This window comes from Dicentrarchus labrax, unplaced genomic scaffold (genome assembly GCF_905237075.1).
Source record: "Dicentrarchus labrax unplaced genomic scaffold, dlabrax2021, whole genome shotgun sequence".
NCBI classification, from domain to species: domain Eukaryota; kingdom Metazoa; phylum Chordata; class Actinopteri; family Moronidae; genus Dicentrarchus; species Dicentrarchus labrax.
The window spans coordinates 11,986,331-12,009,061 of record NW_026136710.1 but is presented as its reverse complement, the minus strand read 5'-3'; the positions used below and the strand labels follow the sequence as shown (position 1 = coordinate 12,009,061).

General features: G+C 40.8%; 1 protein-coding gene across 1 annotated transcript; it reads right to left on the bottom strand.

Annotated features, from left to right (window-relative positions):
* Positions 1 to 1,767: 1,767 nt before the first annotated feature.
* On the bottom strand, positions 1,768 to 9,823 carry gdnfa (glial cell derived neurotrophic factor a). Its single transcript, XM_051412808.1, has 3 exons — positions 9,052 to 9,823; positions 7,828 to 8,058; positions 1,768 to 4,820 (listed from the first exon to the last, which is right to left on the bottom strand). Exons 2-3 carry the CDS (start codon positions 8,030 to 8,032, stop codon positions 4,261 to 4,263), a joined length of 765 nt encoding a protein of 254 aa, XP_051268768.1. The 5' UTR covers positions 8,033 to 8,058; positions 9,052 to 9,823; the 3' UTR covers positions 1,768 to 4,260.
* Between the last annotated feature and the right edge of the window lie 12,908 nt (positions 9,824 to 22,731).

Genomic DNA, 22,731 nt, shown 5'->3' with positions numbered 1-22,731 from the left:
CAGTGAATGTGATTTGGGGGACCCGACCTTTAAGTTTGTTACCAAGCAACCATCCATTACTGTCGACCCCAGACATTATGAAGGATTAAAGCACATTAAACTTGACAGAATTAAATGGGTAGGACTCAGATTTGTGCACTTGAGACATGAACTCAGTCAGACTTAAAGGATATGGCTGGTGATATTCTATATTGTTGTCAACAAATACCATGAAAATACCAAAACCAATTAGTTAATTTATCTTTCAACACTTTCTGACTTCCTTTTTCCATCCGTGGCTGTGATCAGCTGTTACATACACTGATCAGCCCTAACATTATGACCACTGACTGGGTGAGATATATTAGGCAGCAAGTGAACATTTTGTCTTTGATGTGTTAGAAGCAGGAAAAATGGGCAGCGTGAGGATCTGAGCGTCTTGGACAAGAGCCAAATTGTGAAAGCTCAATGACTGGATCAGAGCATCTCCAAAACTGCAGCTCTTGTGGGGTGTTCCCGGTCTGCAGAGGTCAGTACCTATCCAAAGTGGTCCCAGGAAGGAAAAGCAGTGTACCAGAGACAGGGTCAAGGGTGGCCAAGGCTCACTGATGCACATGGAGAGTGAAAGCTTGCCCGTGTGGTCCGATCCAGCAGACGAGCTACTGTAGCTCAAACTGCTGAAAAAGTTAATGCTGGTTCTGATAGAAAGGTGTCAGAACACACAGTGCATCACAGTTTGTTGTGTATGGGGCTGCATGTTATGGCCGATCGGTGTATCATATCATTATCTTGTCAGTAAACTGTTGCATATTTACATATACAGCTGTTACGGAGCAACATTATCATTCATTTGGATTCCTGTTTCTGGCCACCTGGTAAATTTAAATCCAATATTCACTTTTAGCCCTGCTTTTAGTCACCAAATCCTGAGGAAAATATCTCTCTCTTAGGCTGCTAAATGCTCCACTATATTCACCAGCTCACTAACTCTGTCTGACTGCCTGTTGGTACTGGACAGGTAGCCTGCAGGTGAAAACAGCTGCCTATGTCTGGAAATGATGCTGAGGAGAGCAGAGAAACTGAACCAAAACATGAAAGTCGTGGGCCATGAAACCAAAACAATGAGCTGAAAGACACCAAAACGCTCCGGAGAGCTGAGGAGAGCTGTAGATTTTAAATGATTTTTCTTGTAAGTTTGTCACTACTACAAGGGGCCCCTTTTACGTACACATGGTCATTTGATCCATTGTTCAGCACTGAAAAACACATTTAACCAGCTTTGAAAAAAAGCTGTGTCATTTTGATGATCAGTAGTCAGTGGACCAGAAGATTTGGAAACTAACTTATGAAGACTGAGACTGACTAGGTCTAGGACTAGGCCCCAAAAGACTTGTACGCAGCTCTTGTAGTATTCAGTTATACTTAGTATACACACCTTGAACTGCTGCTTAATGACTCTGTCTGTGCTGCTGCCATTTTCTCATCAGCATTTACATATCTTCTTTGCACAGTGGAAACATTCTTGAGTGCCTTGATTTACAGCTCAGTGGCGCTTTACAGCTAGCTTTTGTTTACTGTACGACCCTGGGCTAGTGTTCAGGAATGCAGAACAGGAGGGGACGCCACACTGTAGAGAGGGCCATCTCTCAAACCATCCCCGCAATTCTCCATTTAACCCAAATTTTCATCCTCAATTTTACATGATGCTTGTGTAAACATATCCCACACAAATTAGCACCATCTGGTACCGGTGCGTTGTTGTACATGGCAAAATACCAGGAGACATGCTCATTTGATAGAAACAAGTTTAATTCTGTAAAAAGTTATAAAATGAATATTGTACAAAAATAAAGTTTGCCGAGAGCTTTGGTTCTGTAACACGAAACAAGTGAGACGACATGACAGGTTTTTTCACAGAGGTGTTAACACAATGAGGAGTGAAAACAAATCCAATCCTTTCTTCAAATATTAACACTGAGGATTCCTTCGCATCTTTACCTTTTTCTGCTTGTTTACCTTTGCATCAAAACCAGAAAACTAATTGCCGAGGAACAGTTGAGCAAAGAGTCATGAAGATGAGAGGCCTAGTGGTCACAGTTTACACACATTAATGTATGGTATCGAAGAGTAGCGAGGCGCTCTGAGGCTTCTGGGAAGTCTCCTTACTGCACATTCTCATCTGGAAAGGCTTACGCACGAATCAGTTGTTAAAGGGGAAGATGATCCAATTGATGAGGTATGCTGTGATAAAAGCTTGAGTTTTTTTTCTCCCTCTGTGTAGTGTTTGGCCTAAATTCAGCTTGATGCAGTGGATTTGTTGTGTGTGTTCAGGGGGATTACACAGTAAAGCTGGCTTGCTTGCTGCTGGGTGGGCACAGATACCTTGGTCCCTAATCCGCGCTAACATCAAGACCTACCCGAGGGCTCTCTTTGTTCCACTTAAAACGATCCCCTCGCAGGGTCTCGGTGGGCAAAGCAACATGCTTTTAAAGAGCCTCCTATTTTCCTGGATGTATATTTTTTTGTACAGTTGGGGAATAAACAAGTTATTACATGAAGAAAGCCTGCTGTACCCACCCATTGTCTTCCCTCTGTAATTCCAAAACACATTCTTTTGTCCAAACGTCTAGTCTTGAGATATTTACATCGGTTGGCGACGACAGCCGCTACAGTAGCGAGATCTTCCTTAAACTGCCTTCACCAAAGTGCCTTTGCCAACGGGGATATTTGGTTAAGACTCATGTTAGAGGATCACTTTCAAATCCCCTTTCAGGGAGTAAGACCTGTCTGTCAGAGTCAAGGCAGAAACACGGGCAGTCCTGTGAACTTAGAAGTAACCGCTGCAAAGCCTTTGCTCAGGCTTGGTACAAGGCCAGAGAGAGGTTTCGGGTAGCGCACGCTGATAGGCAGGCATTCTAGCAGCTTCTGTATTCTGTGACTCAAAGGATTGATCCTCAAAGGCACCTACAGATCCTCAGAGAGACCACTACTCTCATGTTGAGTTGAGACCTCAATTAAACGATGTGATGGCTCCTGTTTGGAGTAAATATATTCTGGATCATTCATTTGAAAAAAAAATTGCCTTGAAAACAAACAGCAGCAAAGAGTCATTTGCCTCTTTGTAAACATACAGTATAATGATGTGATAGATCGATTAGGAGTCTGCACCCAGGTGCTGTGAGGAGAGCGCAGTCCCCCCTGTCTTAGCATAGTCCCACTGGGGAAAATGAGGTGAAATATAAAACAAATGAAAATGCTCAAAAAAAAAAAAAAACAGATCAATTTCAATCGAAAATCTTCTATTGGTCCCCTCGTCTGTGTCTCTATCTACCCTCCCTTAACTTTATAGCTGATGATGATCTTTTGGATAAATTGAGAAACCCTGGAATCTAAGTGAAGCGAATAAGCATTATTAGGATGTGTGGGTGAGTGTTTAGCAGTTCTGGATCACCTTTTTAGACTTTGCTTGAGAAAATGCTCCACTTTGGCACCATCCAGGACAAACAAAGCTTTTTAAATAAATAAGAAAAAAACAACAATTTCTTTCATAAAATGGATTGAAATAAATAGCAATAAGTTAATTCCATCTTAATAAATATACCTTTTACACACACGTGTATATATATATATGTATGTATATATATATATATATATATATATATATATAAAATTGGATTTTATGTAGATGCGTTGCACCAAAAAGTCTTTGTGGAACACCGGTTGGGGTTGATTTGTCATCCCTTGGCTCTGAATGTAAATGTCAACATCCAGACTATGCAGTGGAGGTGATTTAGACTGCAGCTGAATATACTCCTCAAATCTCAGTGTTCATCAGAGTCTTAGGAGCCAGCTATGGAAAAACTGATGTTCCCAGGAAAATTAATTATTCACCTTTTTAGACAGCACAGTTAGCACTCCACAGTGTGACAATAGTGTTTCTTCTGCATATTGATACACACCTCATACACTTCTGCATGTGTCTGATTGAACCGTCAACTACTGGTCATGGGTTCTGAATGGCTGAGCATGGACCGTCAAAGTTAAATGTACAGTCTGCCGCTGTTCCGTCATATTTCAGGTCACAAAGGTGGGCTTTATATACTCACCTGTGTCTCATTTGATGACTACTGACAAAAATTTGAGACAATACACTCCCTCTTCAACCTCAACTTGCCCATTTCAAATAGTGATCCCTCCTTTTGCAGCACAGGCGTGTAAAGATGATCCTTAGTTCACTGATGCTGGTCATGTCTGTCATTTTGTCACATCCATGTGACTTTCTCAGACACAGCCACATTTCCTGGCAGAATGCTTCTTCAGAGTGTGATACACCACATTGTCGTCCAAGAAAGATAAGTCATCATCGAAAGCAATTGGTCGACAGCAGGTGACAGAGGGCGTGTCCTTGTCCAGCTTCTTGTTGTGTGTGAGGTTGTTGAGAATCTTGTCATAGTTGGTCTCTGCCTCTGCACAGGGACCGCTGCAGTACCGGAAGATCAGCTCCTCTTTAGTCTGGTAGCCCAGCCCCAAGTCCGTCACATTGAGGTGGACCTCCTTTAGTAAGCAACCTCGAGTCTGCATCGATATCCTCTCCCTCCCCTTCTCGCCTCGGCCTCCCTTACCACCTCGACTTCCCCCTCGCGCCCGACCCCGCTTCCTTTCGTTATGTCCTCTCCCCTCGCCTCTTGTGCCTCCTGTGTTTGCTGCTCCCCTCTGTCTCTGCTCCCTCCGTCCCCTGAAGCTCCCTCTGGGCTCAGACGATCTCCGAAGTCGGCCAATGGTAGCCTCGATAAAATCCATTACATCATCAAACTGCTCTGGATATGGACCTGTGATGTCATCTGAAAGAAACATAAAGAACTTATAAAGCCGGTATTAAACTAATAATTTCATCGCTGTCAAGGTAATGGAAAAAATAGCTGAAATGTCACCTCAGTGAAACTACAACATTGTAATCAGTAATTTACTGCTTTCAAATATTGAATGAAATGTAGGCATATATAAAATCACATCATTTTAGATGAGACAAATGATAAATGAATAGAAAAATGACACAAATACAAAGAATTTGACATATTTCGATGAGTTAGATGATGAATGTAAAAAATTGGAGCTAGAGTCAATAGCCAGTTAGCTTAGCTTAGCACAAAGACTGGAAACTGGGGGAAACAACTAGTCTGCCTCTGTTCAACCGTAACAAAATCTGCATACTTCCACCTCTAAAGATCACTGTTAACAGGCGTCTAGCTGTAGCCTCATATTTAAATGACAGATATGAGAGTGGTATTGATCTTCTCATCTAACTCAGCTTAATTCTAAACCAGAAAGTGCATAAGCATATTTCCCAAAAACTATTCCTTTAAATGCTCAAATGCAATTACGTACGTAAGATGCAGAATTGAATAAATGCACCACTACCAAATCAGTTCAACAAACCATCCAGACTCTGTCCAAAAATATGTGCTGACACAAATGCAAACCATGTCCATAAATACTGCAATATGTGTAGATCAGAAACAGTGCATGCTGATTTATAGATTATTCTCAGGCGGAGGAATGCAGAAAATAGCCTAGAGTTGTTCATATGGACTCTTTCCAAGATGGCTGTTGGGGGATGAGTTGGAGGCTGAAGGTCAGAGGGTGTTGTCAGTTCCATTTTGTGAATTGTTGTTGTCAGGGAACAATTCAAAGAGCACCTATAATGATGGGATGTGGGCAGATTTGATTCTGTATGAATAACATGGCCGGCATGCTGCCTGCATTAAGTTTCAATCTCCTGAGAACCTGAGTCGTTAAAGGTTGTTAAACTATATAGCCTAAGTTGACCTGCTGCTCTCACACACCAATTACCTGTATCAATACAGTGGGCACAAACCAATTACACCACCAAGAGAGATGTTGTTTTTCAGTCAAATTAAATCTTTCATGTAATTTCAGAATGCCAAGACTTCAAAGGCCAAATAAAAGGAAATCATATGCTCTGAGTCATTTAGATGAAGCAGATTGTAGTCTGCTCGGAACTCGAAACATGCACCAGCACAGCTCTCCACCATCTGCTGCGAGGAGTGATGAGGACTCACTGAAAGTCTTGGACCCTCCTGTGTTACATGCTGATTCTATTATGCAGTAACGTCTCTCCTACTCCAACGCCTGCAGGTCTGGCAACAATGAACTATGTATGAAGATCATGAACACATATTGTTCCTAGATGAATCAATTGGCCCAGCTCTAATTACATTACCTGTGTGTGTGTGTGTGTGTGTGTGTGTGTGTGTGTGTGTGTGAGTGAGTGAGTGAGTGATGTGTGTCGTGATGTTGTATGTGTGTCAAGAAGTCACAGTAGTGGAGTGCGGTGTCTGGCAGGCGGTGTTGTGGTTGACACGGCCTCTCTATTGCAGTGTCACCTATCTCTTCTCTCTTACCTGTTCCTTTGGCAGTGCACAGGCCACCTGATCCACCTGGTACTCCACAGCTGATTGGGCCGGCGCTCATATATCAGATGAGCCCAGGCCAATCTGTTTAGACACACCTGCCCTTTGATTTAGACACCTCCTATTGTGTGTCAGCTGACAGGCAGGGTGGCTACGGTGTACACCTGCTGACAGACTGGACCGGTGGCAGCAAATGGAGTGATTCATGGTGCAAACTGCACCATCAATACTAGAGAGTCATGTTTTGTATAGAAAAATCCCCAGCACAGCAATGTGATCTGATAATCATTAAATGTAACATACAACATTGGTTGAACACTACAATATCAGTCTTTTCATACAGTTGCTGCCTGCAGATTTTTGTCTTAAAAGGAAAAACTAAATAAAATAAAAAACCCATCCCCTCTCGGAGCTACAGTGTTGTTTACACTATTAGTGCATAGTTAATGGGCTTGGGTTACAAAGCAGATCAATGATGTCACCATGGTCCAAACAGAATATGAGGTGGCAGGACAAACATTTGTCCAAATGTTCCATTCCTTATCTAGTCTAGTTCTTGGCCACGTCTACTTATGTGTAAAGATGATACAGTGTCACATTGATCCAAACAAAATAAATTCCTGCCCACCGTCGCTGTTAAAATGAACATAAACACAGAACTCTCACTAGATGCTTCAGACTTTCCGGTGTTGTCTAGCCTTTACCCTGGAAATTCCTGCGACCTGGTTCACGCTGCCTTCTCTAAAACATGCCATGATTTCTGACTTCTGGCAGATGGGTAAAGGTCATGGGTCTAATAAGTCACAGAGAGGCAGAGGTGAACATAAACAAAGGCCGAAGGGGAAATGTGGAGAGCGACCTCTGGGATCGATGCTGTTCATGCTCTTATCCATGCTGCTGGCTTGTTTTGACATCAGTATGATGTAACCCACAGCAGCAATAAAACACAAATTAAGATCTTCCATCTGATAACCTGCCTGTCTGAGAGCCTTATCAATGTAGGACTCTCCACTTTTGGCTCAACCCAACTGGCTATCGCATTACACGCTGTTTCTCAAGTGTAATTAGTCTAGGAAGGCTAAATTACTTGGCCCACAAACCAACTGTGTAACATTCACATCTGAATTGCCCTCGTACAAAATGCAACCAACAGCATTGGCTATACATGCTGCCTGCTATTCCTCTCAAAGGTCAACACATGGCAGTGCGTGACGATGAGATGAAAAGATGTTAGGTCTCACTTTTTCCTATATGATTAAATGGTTAGTTAGATTGTATTTAATGGAGGTTTGCACAAACAGCACAGAACTATAACGCAACCCCCCCCCATGTGAGCCAATTATCCACCATTCAAGAGGCCATCCACAGTGACTGCACATCACAGAAGATTTTCGTCAAAACATGCCCTGTGCCTTACATTGCTCTTCCATAGAGATCTCCTGCAGGTTGTGGTCTTCGCGCTGGAACGTTGGCTCTTCGTCCTCCTCAGACAGGGACGCAGAATCACTGTAGCTGCTGGGGAAATAAGTCCTCTTGGCTGGCTGAGTGTTTTGGTAGAGAGGCCGTGTAGCGACAGAGCTCAGGAGCAACAAACACGTGGCCAAAACATCCCATAACTTCATCTTAGACTCAGTTCCGATGAAGAAAGCTGCAAAAATAAGAGGATATTTTAAATTTTAAATAAGGGGACTCAACAGAACTCATTAGAAACTAATATAATAATAATAACAATAACAGCAACAACAACAACAACAACAATAATAATAATAATAATAATAATAACAATGACCGTTACACACTCACGGGCCAATCAGAATGTAGGCCAACTCTTGTTTATAATGAAGTCAGCAAAGTGTTGGAAACAGTGTGACTCATTCTGTATTAATACCTGTCATGATGTCAAGAGGCTTTGATCTTCACTTTGTGTCTGCTGTAATTATGAATATTAGAGTAAAACTACCAGAACATTCTAAATAAATGAACCACAATGAAAGATAAGCTTTAATGTACTTAATAATGTCAGGATATTCACAGAATAAGGAACTAAAATACAGAAAGAATGTCAGAATAATGCGTAAATTTGTGCGTAAAAGTACTGTGTTGTTTTATTTACAATTGCCTGTGATTAACCAGACCAGACCATTAACCTGCTGCTTAATTATTCTCTTCAGACCTATCAGGACTATAAAATTATATATTTGTATAATGTTGTTGTGATATCAGGCGAGCTCTTGCTACTTGCAATGCGGCTCGGAGGGTGCGCCTTGCACAAAAATGCATTGGTTAAAGCACGCACCAATGCGTGTTGGCAACGATAGCCTAAATAATGGTGTGAGTTGGCCAGATGGCGATCCCCAAAGCTTACGTGACTCTGTCTAATGGCATGTTGAGTCTGCAGTAAACCTAAACAGCCATGCATGAATAAATACTGCGCTTACACATGCTATGCAAAAGTCCTAACAACTATTTTTTTTTTTTTTTTAAATGCACAAGTTTCATTTTACGTTTTGATTTTCTGTTTCACCGGAAAAAAAATTACGAAAGCGGCGCTTGTTTTGCCATTTGCGCACAAATAATCGGATTATGTAAAAACATTTGATTTACAATCTCAAATGATAAGAAATTAAAAAGCTTCACTTACCTTAAATATGGCCCATGCAGACCTGAAACTCGTTTGGCTGTTGGTGTTAAAATCCAAACACAAAACGCGACTCATTTAGTGTCCCAAAGCTGAATCAGCTGCATGAATCGTTTGGAAACAGCCACGATCCGAAAAATGTCCTTAAATCGAGTTCAAATTGGGTTTTGTGTCCTGGTGTGAAAAAAAAAAAATCTGATATACCGCACCAGGTGTGTTTTTCATACTCCGACCCAGCGCACCAACTAAACCGTGCGTCTTTCCACACTTTAGAGTCCAAAGGTAGGTGTTGAAGAGAGCGGACCGAGTGCCACTGCGCCTCACGGGGTACAGTTGCAGTCGCTGATTAATTAGATGCTACGTTTCCACGTTGGAAATCCGAGAGAGTTCCACCATCTCCGACTGAAAGGAGTCCAATGAAGACATCAGCGTCTCCCGCGCATAAGCGAGGCGCAAAAGGTGCACAATATCAGTTTCCCCAGAGTGCGAGAAGCTCTCGTCTGCCTCTTGGTAAAAAAACAAACAAACAGTGAAAGCGCCGTTATATCCACAACTGCGTTAAATGTTCATAATCGCCAACATCTGACACTATCTGGACATGGTAAACAACACACATGGGGGTATTTATTCTCCATTTTTTTCTCCAGGTTGGATAGTGTCTATGTAGCTCGAAGAGTTTCCACACGCGTTGTCCTCATACTGGACTGAAAGCAGGACAGATGTCTGCGCATAACACCGCACCGGGCGCAGAGGGGCAGTTTGGAGAGATTTATAGTTAAGTGCGCTCTGACGTTTGGGGCAGTTGGTGTCCGCCCCCTCTTTTATATACCCCTGCAAGAGCAAACAGTGAGTAACACTGTGGTCCACATATCTCTCCAAACCACCCCTGGAGCCTGGTTCGGAGGAGCGCAGTTTTCAGATGTCTTGGGGATTATGTCACACATCCTGATGTCCTCGGATTAGATTTCAGTATGCGGAATGCGATTTGGAGATGTTCTGTTGCGATGCATGTTTCTAACCTGATCTCCGCTGCTCTGTGCAACGGTGTCAAGTTCCGTCTGATGGCTACACACATCTCAAATTTAAGAGTCCCACTTCACTTGCTATTTACTAGGACGTATTTGTAAATACGTGAGGCGAGCGTTTGGGGCCCCAGTGGGCACTTTGATAGCATATATGTAGTCATATGTAATGTATTCCACTCCTAATTTATTGCACACAAATGTAACTCATACACACCTTGGAGCATCTGGTCATTCAATAAGCGGTTTTTTTCTTGTCAAGGTGAGCCCGGGGCAACACTGCGACAGACCACAAAGGGGGGACTCTGAACCAGCTAAGATATGGCACCTGAGAAAGCCTTTCCATCACCCTTCATGATTTACAAGCTACACCAGGGCCTTTCATCTTCTGCACAAACTTGAATTCCACAAGTTACCCAAGTGCTTTGAGAATTAAAAGGCATTTTGTGTTCATGTGCCAGAGGAGTCCGTGTTTTTCCAAGAAGCTTTCTGGTTTTAATTTAACATGCAAAATGCTGCTAAAGATGGCTGTTCAATAAAAGGATAGAAATCCCAGCGCTGACACTTTAAATCCTCGCTGACTTATCTGTTATTCAGTGGTATTAAGGCTCATATTTGTTTGCTCATGGGCTGGAACTTCTTGTCAATACATGCTTTTCTTTCAAGCATTTATGTGCACCCTGCCCATTCTTAGTAGTATGTATCTGCGTGGTGCTGAGCCAACTACTCATTGTATGGATTCCTTTCTGTCATGTTCTCACATGGTTTCATTGTATTAACTTACAGCTTTGTACTAATGTTTAATTTGTCATGATACAACCCTCTGAAATCATATCATTTGTTTGTTTGCGTACAAGTTCCAGACACAAGTTGACATGTTTAAGTTTTCCACACGGACTGAAGTCACCTTTTACTCCTGATAATAAGATATGACCTGTCATAACTGAAAGTGAGCCCAGTTCCTGTGATTTAGGTGTTGCAGCGATCCTTCACATCAGCGCTCATAAGTCTCTCTGCCCTCTTGATCACTGAGGCATCACATTAGTTAAGGGTAAGTAACAACAAAGTGGACAAAGTCCAACTCAGTTACACTATAATCACTCAACATATTTCTCCAATTAAAAAAAGGTTTTTTTTATGTGGTTCAATGGAAATCCTCTGAAAATGGCAATGTTCCCCTGCCAGTGCATACTGGGGTAGCCTGCAGGCTCACTTTTACTCTGAACAGGAATAAACAGGTAAAGAGATCGAATGAAAGGAAATGACACTTATATAAACAAGTTCAAATGCATGAATGTACTGTGAACTGGCATGCAGTACATTCTAATGAAAGACTGAGTCATTTGAAAGCAGAGCGTGTGTTGTCAGAACTCTCTGTGGTTCTTCAAGGTTATTTTAGGGAAGTCAGAGGTAAGGAATCTAAATCTGTTGCTACTATTTCTGCTGTCAAATTGACTTACGTTCACATTAACATACTAGTTAGAAATATGTTTATTTATTATTAGATTTATTACATGTTCTGTTTTTTCTTATTTATGTGCTTTATAAATCATGCCCTGTATCATCGTTCAAATCATGGCTCTGTATATATATATGAATATGGAAAGATGTAATGTTTCTTTAAAAAATAATGACAATATGACACCCATTGTTACATTTAGATATATGGAAACTACAATGAATGGTACTATATGGGAAGCCTTATTAGATATGCACACATACATATACATACAGTACATTTTAAATACAACATTATACTGCATATCTTATGAATGTATTTTTCAATCTATGTTTATATTATTGTAGATCTCATGGATGGAAAAGCCCTTAATTTCACATGTATTTGTAGAGGAATATGACAAAATTAGTATTACCGTATTAGAGCTAGAATTTGTCAATTCATTGGCAGAAAGGCCTAATCTGGTTCTTATTTTTCTGTGATTTTATATTTTTAATTTAATTTAACACTATCCAATCAAACTATTAATTGTAATTGTAATTGGTACAACAACCGATAGTGAAAATAATTATTAGATTCAGCCCTAATTATTAAACCAGTTACATTTTAACGACATTTCTGTGACAGTAGATCTAGCTTAAATATTTTAGAGAAATTATTGCATCGGAAACACTCCTAAAAGTTCCAAAAAACAAGTGATCCGCTGAATTGATGCATTGATCCTGTGACTCTCCTCATTCCTCATTATAATGATTAATGACCGGACAACTGCAGCAGATTTCACACAGGAGATATTTTTTACACGTCACTGCATATGACATCTCAGGCTAGGACACAGCCTCGCTCAGAGATACGACAGAGGGCTGTATTGTTTATTGATATCTGCAGCAGTGTCACCAAAGGATTCCTCTGTGACCCTCCTCTGTCTCATACAGGCAGAGTTGTGAAGATAATGGTCACCAAAAATAGACCCATCTTACAGAGTTCCTTTATGTGGGAGTGCTACACAGTCTGGAGGGTGTCATAAGCCCCCTGAGCTGAATACTTGAGTGACTATAATAAATATTAATTTGTTTGGAGGAGAAACATGAGTAAGCTGAACGAATCACCACCACATGGGGTGTGAGAAAGAGACTCGTCACTCACACAGAAGAGCCCTCTTTCATTATTTGTGCCACCTCAATTTTTGATGTCAAGCCTCCATAGAGCGCAGACAGGCCCTCAGATGGAAATAACAATGACTCCCTACAGAGATTATATGAGCATATAATAATGCTCAGACAAACAATCCAGATCGTTGCAGCTGGTTCAGTTTAATGTAGGATTGTAAAAAATAATATGAAACAAATGTCCCGTTTTTCTTGGTCTTCGAGTATCTTCTTGTGCGTCTAGTATCTCTTCATAATGTCTTGTTTGGTTCAAATCATTGCGTTTCAGGTCAAAGCTATATGACAAACAACTGGTAACCTGTTCATGGTTATGTTAATGTGTTTTCTGCCACTCGATTCTATGAGTTGCATGTAATATGCAATAAAAGTGTCTGTAGGCTTGTTCAACATGTTTCATTCCAACTTCACAATGTCGCCTTTGATGAATAAAAGATTTCAACACTCTATGCATAACTCCCTCAGGATGACGATCCAATAAATATCTCGATGAAAAAACAAAGACAAACAACAACTGACATATTCATTTAAAGCATTGTTGCGGTTTGGATGATTAACATTTTGAGTTCCTAAGAGATTCTAAGGGGCGAGATGAATACAACTTCATCAGTATTCTGTCAATGCACCAATGGCACCCACACAAAAGTGTTATAAAAAATATAAAAACAGATTAATAGTAATCTTTTAAATCTCCTTTTTGCATTTTCTTCCATTTTTTTAATAAAAAACATCTAATTATTATTTTAAAAAAGAAAACAAAATAATTGATGGACAATAGCAGGAGACCATGCTGAGGTTTCTCCTCTAAACTTAAACGTTTTGCTGTCACAGTGCAGGTTGGTGGTGCTGGTGTGGCACATTGTTACCAAGTAAGCATCATCATTGTAAATACAATACAATACATATTGTTGCAGACCAGCTGCATCCTTCATGGCCAAAGTGTGACATGCTTATATTGGAATGATTTGACCAATCATTTCACTAATAGACTGTCATATGCACACATCATGTTACACTAGTTCTAGGAACATGACAGCGTCTGTCCTATGCGGTTTCCTTTGAAACAGCTGCAGGAACTCTGTCTGGTTGTTGTAGTTATTGGGTACGACTGGACCGCAACCCACATAAAACACTTCTAGCATCTTGTTTAACTCTTGCTCAAAGAAGAAAAAAAGCCAACTGTACTAAATAGGTATAGTATATGTGGGCAGTGTACAAGGGCACATGCCGCATTGTATATAGTTAATTTTGTAAATAAAATAATCTTGTACTTTTTACTCCAGATAAAGAGATTAAGCTATATGATGAGTTTATAAAATGTAATGTGTCGCTATACATCAAAATATCCAACCGTTTATGCATCAGCATCAATAAACCAGTAATATATAATATAACTTTGACAGGAGCCAGTCTTCAGCATAAGAGTATTTTTACTTTATATAATAAACAATTTGAAAACTTCTTCCACCACTGGAATTTGATGTAGGGAAAGAGGGCCACCCTTAAGTCCTAATACCTGCATACAAGCTGGGGAAATGTTTCAGATTCATCTTAAATTTCAAATAATATTTCAAACTCTTGAACAGCCTGAGCCAAATCATGCAGATTTGAGTCTGTGCTAACATTGCACAGAATGAGTCTATTCATTCACAGTTAGCCTCAGTCACATAGTGTCAGAAAGCAATGCAATCTCTGTGCATTAATCCTGTAACACTAAATCCACTGTACTACAAACTAAAAATTATATATTTTTTAGTTTTTAACATGTCGATATCATGTAGCTGTACTCTATATTCTCTATATTACATGCATACAATTTATTTGTATTACAAGAAGAACCTTCGATAATAGTCAAGGGTGGAGAAACTTGAAAATCTTGAACCACTTCTTAATTTAGTGCAGGGCTTTCTTTTCTTTGTGCACAGTGGTGCATTTAGTTGTGTGCATAAGTGCCGGTTGTCTGCCAGAGTGAGCTGAGCTGTCAGCGGGCACAGAGCCCCCGGATCACCCTTGGCACACAGACGGGGAGACAGAGAGCAGGTAGTCAGGGCAGATACTGGAGGATTCGCATAGCTTTCAGCTGATCCATTAGGACATGCTACAATTCAGATATGGGGTGCTGCCAGATGCCCAGCCATTGTGGCATCCAGTGCAGTATTTCCATCTGTTTCACTCATTGCTCAAACATTTTATGAGTATTTGTTGGCATCATTTGCGCATAGATTGTATGCGTGTGAAAATATGCACTAGTATGAGATGTGTGTGTGTGTGTGTGTGACTGTGCGTGTGAGCGAGTGTGTGTAAATGAGATCACTTGGTACTATCAAAGTGCAGGCAGGACTATGACACTGTTATAAATAGAAGGGAGGAAGTAAGGAAGGTTAAATCTCTCAGACACAGACACTAAATGTGTAGGGGGGAGCCATTTAAAAACTCACATGTCCTTTTAGACCCATTTCACTATTTATGTTTACAATATGTACATTTTGTGGTGTTCTGCTGCTGTACAGCGTAAATAGTGGACTGCAGTGGTCAGAGTAAACTGTTTGGTCTGATATGAAAAGAAACAACTCTCAGGGTCAAGGCTACATGAAGGTTTAGTGACAACAGCCTTCTATAGCTCCATGCTGTGTGAACACCTTATTATTGGTCAAGGGTGAATTATCACCTCATGAGGAAATGGGAATCCAGTAAGCTCTCTCCCATGGACCAGAGACTTCATTGGGCCATGATGGAAATTAAGAATTCAAGGTCCTTTGTTATGGTTGTGTAAAACTTACTGTTGTGTAAGCATTTTCAACACTTTCCACTATTCACAAATGCTGATGAAGGATTTAGGGAATATATATTTCCCTGAGTGCACGGGGCTAGACAGGTGGGATTCATAGATGAACTCTCTGAGCTGCACGTGGGACATCTTGGCTACTGCCCAAACCCTGAAAACCTCCAGTACAGTCAGCTGTCTGCGTGACAAAAGATGGATTGAAAAAAGGAATTTCATAGGAAATGTATGTGTGCAGTACGTATTCATATGGTGGGCCATATGTCCAAAACATGCACACAACACTCCTCATTGCCTAGCAAGGGTAGAGTTGCTCAACTCTAGCCCTCCATCCTCCTTCACTGCCTGCCCTCGACAGACTGTAATCCAGAGTGCCGATATCTACCTGCCATGACTTTGACCTCTGACTTTCGGCAGCTGTCAGTGGCGCCCCTCATCCAAGAGGGGACATGTGGGATACTGGCGCTCCTCCCCAAGGTGGCACAGTGTCGGACTCTATGCTGGCTTTACAGTTTTTAGCATTCAAAGAGCGCCCGCCAGGGCCTCCTCCTACTGTGTTACTAAACAAACAGGGCTGGCTAAGTGCTGATCACAACCACTAGGCGAAGATGAAAAGCTCCCTTGGGGAAGGGACACGATTACGTTGCTTGTTGTCCATTTGTTTTATGTATCTGGATCAGTTTACAGATTTGAACGGAGCTATTTTGATTATAACCTCTAGCCTTCAAGCCCGCTCGCTGGGTATCTCTGCTAAAAGTGTGGTGCACGAAGCTGGGCCTTGACTTTCACAAAGCTTCCCTGTCCCCAACGTAACAAGGTCACACTAATTGGAGAAGGAAGTGTTGAGGATGTCTTTGAGAAGGAGCGGCAGTGGTTAGAGAGTGATAGCAGAGAGGGTCAGATCCTGTTTCTGCTCTGGTTCCCTGTTCTAATCCAGCCTGGTATGTGTTGAGATCAGAGCAGGTCCCTTTCACTCACAACCATCCGGTGTCTGTGCAGTCGGACTCGCTAAGTCCGATTTCCTCTGCTGCTGCAAATTTGTTGTAGAAAGTGTTAGACGCCTATTTTGCCGCAGACTCGCCCCGGCAACCGAGTTCACTGAGAGGAACTTGAAATGAAGTGACCCAACAGAAACAGTCCCACAGTCCATTTCAGGTCCTAACCCCTAAGAAACATGGCACTAGACAGCTGTGTGTTCCCCTTGATGTATTTATGTCAGCCGCTTACATAAATACACTGTGACACACATACACATTCACACTCATACACGTGGGCCTGTGTGTAAATGTGCATGCTCACACAGCACAGGGACACACAGCGACACACACACACACACACACACACAGAGGAGGCATAGACACACAAATATCATGCTCCCTGTCAGTAATACCCAGAGGATATTATGTCTCTCTCAGCAGACTGGACAGTTGATCGGAGTAGCATGACCACATGGCCACTTTGATGTAAATCACGTAGTGCAGTCACCTTGAAAATTGCTTGAATTGTAAATACGAGCGAGGAATCTTGATCTCAGATTAATGAGTTGATAACTGACTCTCACCTGATGGATTCATGCACAGGAGAGAGGAGCGTTTTCTTTTGTGTGTTTCTGCAGATTGCTACAAGCAGCACTTATAAGATTATATCACTCTAACAGGTCTAAATTTGGCTCATTAAAGAAAATGCGCTAGATAAGATCAATTCATCTCTGTGTTCAGTGGGTATGGAGATTGCTCTTGGATCTTTTAACCACTTCAAAGCTGTGGATTTAACAATTTAAAGTGTTTTTCACGAAATGCCAGAGTGTCTCTACAAGGTGCTTGGAAAAGGGAAATACTCTGAAGAGGACAAATGCATATATATATATCATATTGTGCATTATATTGAACATACATTATTTTATTTATTTATATAATTACACGATACACATCCACCGCTAACCCTGATTTATCACTTCTGCACAAGTGAGTTTGGGATTCTTTGGAATACTTCAAAAACGCATTGCAATCTAGGTTATAGCTAGTCAGGTACTCTTTCAATGTGAACTCCTTCCAATAAATGGATTGACAATTTCACTCAAGGCTGTTCTAATCCCGCATTATACAATAAGGCTTACTAACACACACACTCCAGTACTGCAAGCGGACTACACACGAATACACACCTCCACATGTAGAACATGGCTCTCACACTGCTAGGGTTAGAAGTTCAGATTTTAACTGAGGCCACCCATGTTAAAGTGCATTAACTCCTGTTCGTGCCAGGCAGTCTAAATCCATTAAGGACAGATGTGGACGAAGGGGAGGTGAACTTTTCCAGCCCTGAAAAATATGACTCATGATTATGCTAAACAGGATGTGGCGTTTTCCCTGCGTTTCATATTTCACTACTATTAAATTACATGACCACTACAACACTTTACATACTGGAGTATAAGGAGTATTAACACATATTGTTATTCAGCCACACCACTAGACAAACACTGCTCAGTTGTTCTTGTAATGAAAGGTGAGTCAAATGTGTTGGCAACCTTGAACTTTGTTTCGTGAATAACACCTGACAAGTGGCTTACAATAACAAACAGAATGGATCTTATAAAGAGACAATTGGCTATAACACCATGCTAATCTAATCAGTTCACTTGGGAGTAGAGGTTATGGGAAAGTTGACTTGCAGTGTTAATTTACTTCCAAGGTCAAATAAATTAGTGATAGTTGTGTAGTTGGATCCTTGGATCCCAGATTAAATCGGCTGCCATGTGATATCAGATATGAACTAATTAAACAGGTTATTGTGACCTTGGTGGATATTGTATCTTATTAAAATCAAAGCATGAGAACATGCTATTTACCTCCAATCTAAACCCTTTTAATACCTAGGTAAAGAAATATTTAACTCATTTTAGAACTTCAAATACATTTTTAGACACAGTGGTGGACCTGCGTAGGAGTCGGATCTTAGAGCGATTATTGACAACACTTTAAAGTGTGAACTGCTGATAAAGAGCAGACAATTAGGAAAAACAGGATGATGAGGTAATCATTCATGGTATCATCATTATCAGAATGTGGAGGCCGGGTTTATTTGGTAATAACTAAGGTGTTCAGCTCCAAGGACAGGAATGATTTGTACACAATAAGGCAGTGACTCATTCAGGGCGGAGGGAACATTTCAGAACTCTTTTCATTAGTTGTTTTGAGTCTACGTGATAGCTGAAGTATCCAGAGACATACGCTTAGGTTCATAGGTCAAGGTTCAGGTGTCAGACGTTGAATTGCTCTGGGCATACTTTTGTCTAACCTATAACAGAAAAAAAGTCTGTGATCTTTGAAAATAAATATGTCAAGTTCATAAAAAACACATTTAAATATAAACTGACTAATTTTAAAGAAGCGTGAAAATGCTACTTTTACTTATTTTGGCCTAATCCTTGCAATCTTATTCATGAAATTTAATCTAAGGGCGCTGATGACAGATCAGTCCTCTTGGAGGTTGGCGAGACATATGACAACATATGAACTTTATCATCACTGTAACAGGATAATCTGCCCTCATATCACACATTGCTCCCATTCCAAGACACTTTATCAGTTTAAGCCAGAGTCTGAAAACACTACAGCTGTCTTTTTGACCTGTGACAGGCGAGCTCACTGCAGGTTAGGATGCTGAGTCGGTTCATGTTACTAACAATTGGCATGTGCGAGTTTGTGTTGTGGAATCACCAGCAAAACCATTGACACACCAAAACAGCTGAGAACACTATGGATGAACGATAGCCTCACAAATGGATGTGACAGATAGATAGATATATAGCTGTATAGATAGCCAGACAGGTGATAGATAGATAGATAGATAGATAGATAGATAGATAGATAGATAGATAGATAGATAGATAGATAGATAGATAGATAGATAGATAGATAGATAGATAGATAGATAGATAGATAGCCAGACAGATACATATAAAACATGCTTATAGATATCAGACTGGATGCTATAATCATATAATCAGACTGCATAACATAACAAGTAATAGAATACAGTGAATGTAAAAGGTTGCATATTGCTTATTAAGTTCAGTGTTACACCTTTTGTGGTGAATTACAGGTCACCCAAAGGGTCAATTATCCAACTCCTTGTTAGGATCAACACACTCATGAATTCCTTTAGAACTATTTTTCTACTCTTTAAAAAAATACTGTTTTCACCAGAGGGACAAGGGCGCAGAGGCCAAAGCTTTGGAAAGAGACGACTATCATATTTCCAATACATTTCTTCTGAGAACAGAAGAACCTTCGTACTTGTCGCAAGTGTAAAACAGAGAGGTGTCAAAAGTGAAACGCGATCAGCATATCTGACAAAGGGGAAACTGCTGTGGGGGATCAGTTCAGAGAGAGAAAGACCCGCGTCCCCACAGCAGATGGGAGCTTTATCGTTAAGGCCGGAGGGGAAGAGAGCCAAAGAACGGAGACGAGAGACCACAAAAAAGGCTGGAGACACGGCTGGACTGTGACACATGCCCCACTGTGGAGGGGGATTTTTACTCACCTGGCCTTTGGTGTGTCATCATGTTACCAGTCCTGTCATGGGCCTCCACCCTGTCCGCCTGCGCTGTATTGTTCTGTACCGCATGTGGATAAGGGAATAAAAGAGAATAGATAATGAAAAAGTGAGTAGGCTAGGCAGTGGGAGTGAGCCACATTTTGGCCTATTGTTGTTGCTGTATCTTTTTTTAACACAACTAAAGTGAGGGATAAAGCTGATCAAAGGGCTATATATGATTGCTCTGGTGGGTGTTGAGGATCATTAGTTGGTAAGGCAGTGAGAGTGAATAGAGTGGGGGGTCTGGTGTGCCACAGAGGAGGAGAAAATTGATGCTGCAGATGAAAAAGCGTATGAACCTTGATATCATACTTTATCATGTACATCTTGAAAAGATGCACCTGAGGACCGCTCACTGAATACCACACCTGCACTATGTTTTCATATCATACAATGTCTGTCACCATCTGTCTCATTCAAAGTAGCTCCCACTTGTGTGTGAGACATCAAGACATTTCATAGCTTTAATGACAACTTTTGTTGTGCTTTTGCACAATGCAAGAGTAAGAGAGAGAAAGGGAAAGAGTTTATGTGAGGATCTGAGGGGAAGAGAGTTAGCCTTAGTCATAACACACCCCAGATGTGCTTAAGCCCAAAATAAGCAATAGATAAAGCCAGTTTTACAGTGTTGAGTCCTATTTACACTGATGTAAAGACAAGCCTTCACTTGCACTCTGCAGAAAACTGTGCATCTTCAGAATCAAACAATGGAGGTGAAACACAAGACAGCTGACCAGATACACTATACAAAAATTTAAACAACTGGAAACCATAATACACTGAATTTACACAGAGGTGCATATGCTTCAACTTTAAATGCAACTGTGTTTTGACTGAGGTATTTATCATATAAACAAACTCTGTAACAGGCAAGGATATAAAAGTAACACTTAGAAACATGAGCCACTTTGAGCTCAGAAATGAGTTACACAATCCCAAAGACCTCCACGTCAAATACCTTTGTAATGGAGCTGTTTTTCTAAAAAGGACAGTGTGCACACACGTATACACACATGTATTTGTATGTGTGTGCACAACAAAGTGGACCTTGGGGTTCTTTACATGGAGACTGTGTGAGAGAGCTGTGTGCCAGTCTGCTGGAGGTGCTACAAGATCAAGAACAGTCCACCCCCAGGTGGTAAAGCTAAGCTTTCAGGGGTGAGAGGTCACAGACATCGGAGTGGTCACACACGTGTCAGAACACTATTTACAACTGGAGAGGCCCACCTCAGACCACCTACAACTGCTCTTCCACTACAATATTGTACATCTGCAGGTGCTGTGCTTTACGGCCCACTAGGTGGTAGTAAAGCTCCATATACAGCATCTCCTCATCATGACATCCTGACATGAGTGGCTCTTATCATCCATCAAGAGATAGTATATCTTTAATATGTCTGAACTCTGATCCTGGACTATATAATAAGAAAACCACAAAGAGATGAGAGGACTACATATTTGCTGTTGAAATGAAACCATACACGTGTGGTCGGATACAGCTTCAAATGCATAAGTAGCCATGCATGCATGTGCATAACTATGTCCTTAATTTGAAACGAGTCCATAACCTTTGGGCTCTTGTTCAAGGACGCAAAGGAGTTCAACGTGGCTAATGGTATTGGAATGCGAACTAGTTGTCTCGAGCAATGAGGTACACTTACTAAATTTATTATTCAAATATTTAAAATAGAACAAAACTCTATACGCAATATGAGAGCATCATCTCTCATTGCGGCTCCATGAATATCTTTCGATCCCTGATCTGTATCCGGTGATCATACACAATTACACTCATCCAAGTCGTCCAATTCCAAGTTTGGTGAAAAGACATGCTGTGAATAGATGCAAGCTACAGCCACATGCAGACTAGATGACATAAAACTTATTTATATACCAACAATGACAGAATTGCCTTAAAAACAATTTACGTTCAACAAATGAAACTGATAAAATGTATAGATTGTAGTGTCAAATTGTACAGAGGATACGCTGAAATTTACTGAAGCGATTAAACAGATATAAAAGATGTATGACTTAAATATGAACAATGCATAAAAATGCAATACAGTGGGGAAAATCTGGCATTTACTATTTAAGTTATTAAATAAAGTCATTTAAATTTGCAGCTATAAAACAAGGTATCACTGCAGCGTTATGGAACAAGGAGAATTGATTTATAGCTTGATACATGTAGGATGATAGCTAGAAAACATATTCAACATCTGAGATCCACTTGATAATAGTATCCTATATAGTTCACGCTTAACTTTTTTATATGATTATTCATGTCAGTGGTTAAATATCCAACTCCAAGGCCACTTGAAGCTAAACAATAAGTGCCCCGGTGGGACCACAGGATGTGGAGGTTCTGTACCATCAGTTAATTTCTTGTCCATTCATTTTTAAACAAAAATTCAAATAAACAACACACACTACACAGTACATGGGATGTGTAGTAGAGGTAATTTGTTCTGCTTTATCAGTCACTCGCTGTACCTTGCAAAGCCGATTACAGCATATGAATATTCTCTGCCGGATACACCATGGTTGGAAAAGCAATTGTGCGGATACATTTCAAAAGGAAATGTTACATCAGAAGGCTACATCTACCAATTTAACCTGAAATAAACTACTCTAAATGTATGGGATCCA